Source organism: Panthera leo, chromosome E3 (genome assembly GCF_018350215.1).
Source record: "Panthera leo isolate Ple1 chromosome E3, P.leo_Ple1_pat1.1, whole genome shotgun sequence".
NCBI lineage: Eukaryota > Metazoa > Chordata > Mammalia > Carnivora > Felidae > Panthera > Panthera leo.
Genome location: NC_056694.1, coordinates 6734748 through 6743979, shown reverse-complemented (window position 1 = coordinate 6743979; position 9232 = coordinate 6734748). Strand labels below are relative to the sequence as shown.

General features: G+C 42.5%; 1 protein-coding gene across 9 annotated transcripts in view; it reads right to left on the bottom strand.

Annotated features, from left to right (window-relative positions):
- Positions 1-3461: 3461 nt before the first annotated feature.
- Positions 3462-9232, bottom strand: part of LOC122210147 (cytochrome P450 3A12) — a 103245-nt gene continuing 97474 nt past the window's right edge. For all 9 annotated transcript variants that reach the window (XM_042922641.1, XM_042922637.1, XM_042922634.1 and 6 more), the window contains 2 exons: positions 5583-5745; positions 3462-4418 (listed from right to left, as the gene is read on the bottom strand). In XM_042922641.1, coding sequence (XP_042778575.1) covers positions 4323-4418; positions 5583-5745 — 259 coding nt within the window. In that variant the 3' untranslated portion in view covers positions 3462-4322. The remainder of the gene's footprint in view (positions 4419-5582; positions 5746-9232) is intronic.

Here is a 9232-nt window from a genome sequence, read left to right as displayed (position 1 = left end):
AGCAAAACCATAGGTAGCCAAGTCTAAAGAACAAAGGGAGTGATGGGTTTTTTTTAGGGGGAGGTTATTTGTTTGTTTATTTTTTTCCAGGAGAAAGGGGGAGGCTGGGAAGGGGGTTATAAACTAAAATTCACGGAATAACTTTGGAGTTTGAGGTGTGGTGGCTTCTCACTGGCAGAGCTCTTGCTGGGGAGAAGGGGTTCTGGGTTGTGGTGACAAGGAAAGCCCTTCTTCCTGCAGCTGGGATAGTAAAGTAGTGCAAGGTCAAGTCTGTCTCTTCCTATTGGGTCTGAGTGGTAGGGTGTGACAGTGCCCCCTGCCAAACCTCCCCACTCCTTTTCAGTGGGGGTCACATGACTAATTTTCACATGACAAAGGCACTTCTAGAATGGGGATATTGCTATTGCTCTTTGGAAAACTCCTGAACAGCATCTGCTGATACACCACTAACTTCATAGTTAAAGCTCTCTGAATGATGTATGTGATTACTTTCTAAAATGGCAGATGGAAGCTGGAGTTGACAAGGCTGGAGCCCAAATGTCAAAACTGACATGGCCTCCTGAGGACTGAAGATAATACAGCCATGAAGGTAATAGCTGACATTGATTACATGCTCGCTGCATGCTCCCTGGTCTGTGTCCTAAGTACCTCACACACACACATCATCTGATTCCATCATCACTTCAGATAGGCACTGGCATTATTCTCCTATTTTACAGAATCTGAGGCTCTAAGTACCAAGGCAGTAAGGTGTTAAGTAATTAGTTCAAGGCACCACGTGTAAGTGTCTTTAGAGGAGGAAGGTGCCAAATTCTGTCACTGGGCAGCATACTCATTCCCCAAAGGCTGAGAGTACTGGCTCTTATTAGCTCACAGTTGTCCCATTCTCAGGGACTTGCTCTTGACCAAACTGAAGTCATTTCACCTGGGAATTAGTGCCCCAGTCCAATACCAACCAATGGGGTACAAGATGCCATCTCCTGTCTCAAAGTGACATCCACTCTATAATACAATTCCTGCCCCAGGGCTCATCATGAGATCAGGCTCCCCCAAGACCACACTCACCCAGCTTTTCCTCCTGCTCTACCCCACTCCCCTCAATCCTTTCCCCCAAGATCACTCCCTGAGTAAAACATTTGCTTCAGAGCCCCCATCTCAGGCTCTGCTTTTAGGGAACCCAGCCTGAGACAATGACTAAACCTGAACTAATTTGTGCACAGTAGTATTCGCTGAGGGGCATACAGGTGCTGAAAGGCAGCCCAAGCCCTAAGGGCCCAGCTATGTAAAAGTGGCACCTTTTCCTCATTTACCCAAAGCCATCGATTCATCAAGACTCAGTCCTGATGAGCTGGGATTCAAAACTCAGGAATTCCAGTTTCAGAGATCCCCGTCTCTCAATCACTGTGTGGTGCTGCCTCCTTGTATTAAATAATACAAGTCAGACGAAGGCAAGGGAAGGGGAGAGCTGTGTAGATCCACAGTTGTTCTGAACCACTTCTCCCAAGAACAATCACAAGCTTCCAGAAGAGTCTGTTCCAAGAACTATGTTCCTGATCAATCTCAGAGTAAATGCTGACCTGATATTTCATAATCTGTAATTCCTACAAGACATTTTCCATCAAAGTCAGGGCATGGACACTAACACATTACTGCCATGTATTCATAATAGCCCTCAATTCCCCCAATTGTCCCCACAATGTCCTTTACAGCTGAAGGACCCAATCCACTCACTGGAGTTTCCATGTCACTCCTCTTTGGTTTCTGTAGTTCAGTCTGGAACACTTCCTTAGTGTGTCTCTGACTTTTATTGAAAAACAAAATTCCGGCAAGTCAAGTTGAAGATCTTATTGGCTTTATTAAGCAATTCATGAATTGGCAGCATCCCACCTGACAGGGAGACAGATGCTCCCAGGAGGTGTACAAGATGCAGGGTTTTAGAGGAAGAAGGGTGGGGCAGGAAGTACTCAGAAGGAAAAGCAATGGTTTCAGGCCAGGACCCCTTCTCTGAGGGAAGGACCTGCAGGGTTTCTATCTTGCAGATGACTCATCAGGAAATTTCAGCCAGACTGGTAAAAGGTCACCTTCCTGGGATAGGTTGAAAAGTGTCATTAGTCTTGGTTTGCTGTGAGGTGGAATTTGCAGGCAGGTGACTCCACTCTGGGCTTGTTTCTTCTTTTTTAATCACTTTCATGACCTTGGTTTTGTTGAAGATTACACACAAGGTACAGATTAGGAGTAGGTATTCCTCTGTCAGGTTTCTCTGGCTTTTTTTCAGGATTTCTTTCAGGTTTTCCTCCTCAGCAAGAATACCCCAGAGGTGATGCTCAGTTCTTTTCACCAAGTCCTATTAAGTGACACGCCGTCACTTCCTCCTTTCCCCGATGACACTCATTCATTTGCCAGGTCTCTCTGTGTGAGCTGCTCTTTCCTCTGGCAGCTCATGCGTGTTTGAGTGGTAGTAATTTGAAACTGTGTCAGTGTCCTCATCAATTATAATCAATCCTGTATTTATTATACCTGTGGGTAATTGTGTTTTCCTGTTTTATTCAATGGGTCATAATCGCTTCCTGTCCTTAGTTATCATGATGCCCAAATCATGCCTGATGGGCCCATAAAACTTCTTGGGCTGTGTCCTTTGGATGTGTCCCCATCACTGTTCAGGACAAGATGCTCCAGGCTCATCATGTGCTCCACCAGCCCGGATCAGCCATTTCTCTGAAAATCCCTAGTTGCTTTCAGTGGAAAATGATGTTAATAAGCCAAGATTTGAGCACAAGCTGTGCTCATTGCCTTTACAATGTCACTGTTTCTAAGAACTGTCTGTGGAGAAAGGTAGGGGATATGTGTTTTCACCTACGCACACACATCTATTTATCTTTAAGTCAATCTACCTATCATCTACCTCTCTAGAAAAGCAGGATTTTTTCACTGATATACTCAGTTCTAATCTCTGAATACATAATCTCATTCCTGTTTTCTCCCTTTCCATCAGTGACTCCCTTCTCCAACAGTGATAAACCTGGCTTCCATTTATCCCTAATATATTTACTTTTATCAGTTCCCCTTTATGTAACTAATCCCCACTCCATCACTTAACATCACTTAACATCCCCTCCTCATACTACTTGTGTTGCCCATCCATATTTAGGATGTGGTGGCTCTCACAAGACCAGCCCCTCTGTGTGGACACTCTTCTCACTAAGCTTGGGCTCCCACATTCATGCCAGTCTGCTTCCATATGTGGACATACTCCCCTCCCTACTCTGTCTCTGTCTTTGAGTTATTGTGACTTCTTTTTCTGCCCTGGAGCCCCAAGGTAGGGCTGCCCACCTGGCTGTGTACCACCTATTAATTTAAAACTAAATTATCCATGAAGGAAAGGCAATGGAAGAGAAGAGAGGAGAAAGGAAAGAAAGGGAAGGGAGTAAATGGGGGAAAAAGGAATAATCCTGTGCACCTTCTCATACCAACTGAATTAGACAAATGCTTTTAGCTTTTCTGCCCAATCCACTGACCAATCAACCATCTCTTACTTGATGTTCATTGTATTAGTACAGTAGGGGGCTGAGGTTAGGTCACAAAGAAAAAGCATGTTCCCTGTCTGGCAGAACACCAGGGCAGATGAGATGAAAACATTATATCAAAACTAGTAATAAAAACTGCCTCAATTGAGTGTTATAAAAAAAAATATGTGCTCCAAAACCGGAAGAATTAAACTTTCTGAGAAGTGGGCAAAGTAACAGTGTATTGACTCTCACCTACCTTAACATAACATGTTGGACTTCTGAGCAAGCCCCACCCACCTAGTGACTGTGATGGTCAAAAACATCCAGTCATTGACCCTCACTCATCAGTTCTATGGATTCCCCCTTAATGTGCAGGAAGACATCAGTTAATACGTTGGTAAAGAAATGTTGATTGACACACTCAGTGTAATAGTTAATGTATAATATTCAAAATAAGATGTGTGATATGAATGTCACTATTATGGTCACCACAAAAATTATTGTTTCATTAAAGTTTTTTAATATAACTGGTGAGAAATTTTTATTATCAATCAGTTCTCAGGGGAATAGATGGTACTAACTGGGACCGGATAGGCTGAGTCTACGTGTCTGGCACTTATTAGTCACCTTCCTCACATTCCACAACATATAATGCTCCATGCAGATACCAGGAAAGCTTGGAATCCCTTGTCATCCATCACAAGCAGTATGTGAAGCCCATCTTCATTTCTGGGTTGTACTCACAAAGTAAAATGAAGTCTCTGGTGTTCTGGGATACAGGTTCTTGAAGAACAAAGGGGAAGTTCTTAGGGAAAGTCAGGCTCTACTCACACTCCCATCTCTCAGCTCAACCTTGAGAACAATGGGTTTTTCTGGTTGAATAATACCTTGAGCATTTAATTTCAGGGGGATCTGCAACAGTTACAAAAGCATATGAAAACCAAAATGAAGTTCTATTGACAACAGAAGCAAAGCAGGCAAGATACATGAAGGAGAGTAAGAGTTTAAACATATAAATACTACATTTAAATTCATATTCTCATATTCTTTAAACTTACTCTGTAAGCTGTCAAGACCGGAGTGTGGAAACATTCATCCATCATTCATTCAAAAGGATATCTATTGAGTGTCTACTCTGTACCAGGCTGGACACAATCTCATGTTGGTTTGTGTTCTTTTTTAATTTAAATTTTAGGTTAAAAGGATGAGTGTTTACAATTTACAACAGTTTCTTAGTCATTATGGCATACCACTTAAAAAGTGATACAGTTAATTTTGTATATGTTGAAGCTTGCAAAGTCATCCTGAGTGGACATTACACATTTTATTGTATTGCCATCCTCAATGCTAAACATCCTCTCATCTCTCCCAGTGGAAATATCCATTCATGATAGCAGATTTCAATAGAAAGTGAACACAGCTTTGACTGGAGAAGGGCTCATGGAAGGTGGGGCCAAATAACCACAATGGTCTGGACCATGGGAGTCCCTCACGTCTGACAGACATGCTTCACACCAGTGATTCTCAACCTTGCTTGCACATGACAATCAATGGGGACACTTTTAAAGCCACGCTCTGGGTGAATTATGTAAGAATTTCTGAGATGGCCTGAACCCACTGACTCCAATGTACCAGTAGGGGTTGAGAACCATGGTTATGAGAGCATCTGTAAGTTGTGGTAGAGAATAGCATCATTCGAAAGTCATGTTGCATTAATAACTGCACATCATGACTATGCATAATATGTTCCCTTCCTTTCAGGGGATTTGAAATAAATTTAAAACATTGTCAAGTTCAAAAGTCTGTGCATAATCAGTCATGATAGTTGACCTGACTAGATGTCCCTTATTATTGGGTGCTAATAAACCACACATGTGGCACTCAGAGCTGAAGGACCCTTAAAGGTCACAGATGACTCCAAATAGATTCTCTGGCCAATGGAACAAATTATAAGGATAAATGAGCCCATACAAACACACACACACACACACACACACACACACACACACACACACACACCATATCTCTTAGTTTAAAAAAAAAGTAAAACATTCTTTGTGTGGAAAGTTCTCTGACCTGTGTTTCTTCACAAGGTTTGAAGGAGAAGTTCTGAAGGAGTGTGACAAGGGCAAGTTTCATGTTCATGATCGCAAACCTCATGCCAATGCAGTTTCGGGGTCCAGTTCCAAAAGGCAGGTATATATAAGGATTTATGCTGTCCTTGTTCTTCTTGCTGAACCTGGTTCCACAAATAGAGTTGGAAACAAGTTAGTGAAACATAAAAACCACAAGAGCCACATGTGTGGGGTTCTCAACCAGGACTACACAGGACACTCTTGGGGGGCTGGTCACTGAAATCCTGCCATGTTTATTCTGCGGTGACAACTGTAAGCTACATATCCTCTGCATTCCCCTACCCTGTGGGAGCAGTCAGTCTTGTTGAGATGAGATGAATGTTGTTGAAGGGAAGAGTTATCTTAAACACTAGAATTACAGTCAGCATGGGGAGGTGTTCACAGTCTGAAAGGCAAGCAGGCAATGAGACTGACTGAAGGAAAGGTAGGTTCCTGCCTCCACTGACTTATGTTGGTCATGTGCTCATGAGAGAAGGAAGCAGGAGAAATGCCTCCCATGATTTAGATTGTTATTTTTCCCTTCTCTTCCCTCTCCTCCCACCTTGAATCCCCCAACCACTAAGACAGGCCAGCTGGTCAGAAGATTTGCATGAGCACACGATGCTGCTCCACTTTAATCATATTCACTAATGTGTATAATCAGTATAATCACTGAATTCTTGGTCACCTGTCTCATGAGTCTAAAAGTTCCTGAAGGTTAGTCCTATGTTTTATTCAAAACTGATTCCTCAATATTTGATTATATTAAAGGAAAATGTGGATTTGGGGAAAGTTATAATGACATTGTCAGTAGTATTTTTTTTTTAAAGTCCTTATATTATTGGGGTAGCTGAGTGGCTCAGTTGGTTAAACATCCAACTCTTGATTTCGGCTCAGCTCATGATCTCACGGTTTGTGAATTCCAGTCCCACCTTGGGCTCTGCACTGACATCGCAGAGGCTGCTTGGGATTCTGTCTCTCTCTCTCCATCTCCCTCTGCCCCTCCCCCGCTTGTGCTTGCTCTTCTCTCTCTCTCAAATAAATAAATATATTTTTTAAATGAATGAATAAAGTCCTTATATTATGGAGAACATTCTGGAATATTTACAGATGATGTGCCTTGAAGTAATACGGCATAACATGAGGAATTGTAATGGCATGTGGTTGGGGCAGCTGATATGGGTTAGTGGTTGTTGGGCAGGTGATGGGCACATATAGATGTATTGAAAGTATTTCATAGAACTGTGTCTACAGAATATGCTTGTGCATGTGCCAAAAATTCTCCATAATAGACATTTTTAATATGTGGATTTGGCACTGTCTGGCACAGTCCCTGACACACATAGGTAAGCACTTCATATCATGACTGAGTGAATCACAGAGAAGTACCAGGAGTCCCTGGTTTCTGTTTGAGAAGCTACAGGAGCAGGGACTGCTGAGCTTGTGGGAACCACCAGGTCTTCTGGTCCAGAAAACAGGTGACTTGGTCAATTCTGACTTCTTTCAGCAAGTACTAAGTGTAGACACAATGCTAGCACTAGGGACACCATGCAACAAGACATGGGCTCAGCCATCAGGGAGCTTAGAGTCAGGGGCTAAAAGTCTGGATCCCTACAAAGTTCACTCCAATTTTTTCTCACCAATACAATAAACAGGAAAGTACCAACTCTTTGCAGAATTCAAGCTGTGCCCAAAGCCAAACTCTGCTCTGGATTCCCAGAGAGAAAGCTCAAGGCCCCTCCTCCAAGGAGGATGTCTCAGATGGCTAGAGAGCAGATGACTTTGCTTTGGATGAACCCCAGATACCAAGACAGGTGGGAGATAGCACAGGACTGCAGCCACAGACAGCACAGGATCTGTGTGCGCCCCCATCCTCATGAGGTTGCTCCTCTTGCCAGGAATGAGGACTCTAAGCTCCAAGCCTCTCAGCTCTACAGGTAGCAGAAACGGTGGCCAAGGTTTACAAACATGGAATGTGAGGACATAGGGGGAGAATTCAGAGAGCTAGAGTGGACAGAAAAACGTTAAGGGAAAAAAGTCCCATTTCCTTGAATAAGATGATTATGATATATGCATATAATCACAAACACAAATACAATATGTTGCTTATAGTTTACTGTTACATTAAGTAGCTCAAAAACATATAATGCCACCCTTTTAGTAATCTATATATGCATAGAAAAGTGTCCACAAGGACATACATTATTAATAATCTTGACATATTGGGACTGACAATGATGTTATATTCTTTCTTCTCAACTACAGTTTGTAAAATTTTTATGAACTTTCTAAATTTAAATTTTTGTTAAAATACAGTGCAATATTAGTTTCAGGAGTAGAATTCAGTGATTCGTAACTTATATACAAAACCCAATGCTCATTACAAGTGCCCTCTTATTACTCATCATCACCTATCCAGACCAACTCCCACCCACCTCCCTCCATCAACTCTCAGTTTATTCTCTATCTTTAAGAGTCTCTTGTGGTAGAGTGCTTGGGTAGCTCAGTCAGTTGGCTCAGGTCATGATCTCAGGGTTCATGGGTACGAGCCCTGCGTTGGGTTCTGTGCTGACAGCTCAGAGTCTGGAGCTTGCTTTGGATTCTGTGCCTCCCTCTTTCTCTCTGCCCCTTCCCTGCTTGTTATCTCTCTCTCTCTCTCTCTCTCTCTCTCTCTCCCTCCCTCCCTCCCTCCCTCCCTCCCCTCTCTCTCTATAAAAAATAAATAAATAAATATTTAAAAAACATTTTATTTTGATGAGGTACCAATAGTTCGTTTTAGCTTTTGTTTCCCTTGCCTCCGGAGACGTGTTGAGTAAGAAGTTGCTGTGGCCAAGGTCAAAGAGGTTTTTGCCTGCTTTCTCCTCAAGGATTTTGATGGCTTCCTGTCTTGATTTAGTTTTTCATCCATTTTGAGTGTATTTTTGTATAAGGTGTAAGAAAGTGGTCCAGGTTCATTCTTCTGCATGCTGCTGTCCAGTTTTGCCAGCACTGCTTGGTGAAGAGACTGTCTTTACTCCATTGCATATTCTTTCCTGCTTTGTCAAAGATTAGTTGGCCATATGTTTGTGGGTCCATTTCTGGGTTCTCTAGTTTGTTCCATTGATCTGAGTGTCTGTTTTTGTGCCAGTACCATACTGTCTTGATGATTACAGTTTTGTAATACAGCTTGAAGTCCAGAATTGTGATGCCTCCTGCTTTGGTTTTCTTTTTCAAGATTGCTTTGGCTATTCATGGTCTTGGTTCAAAGAAGACATCCAGATGGCCAACTGGCACATGAAAAAATGCTCAACACCACTCATCATCAGGGAAATACACATCAAAACCACAATGAGATACCACACCACACCTGTCAGAATGGCTAACATTAACAACTCAGACAACAACAGATGTTGGCAAGGATGTGGAGAGAGAGGATCTCTTTTGCACTGCTGGTGGGAATGCAAACTGGTGCAGCCACTCTGGAAAACAGTATGGAGGCTCCTCAAAAAATTAAAATAGAACTTCCCTACGACCCAGCAATTGTACTACTAGGTATTTATCCAAGGGATACAGGTATGCTGTTTCAAAGAGGCACATGCACCCTAATGTTTACAGCAGTGCTATTAACAATAG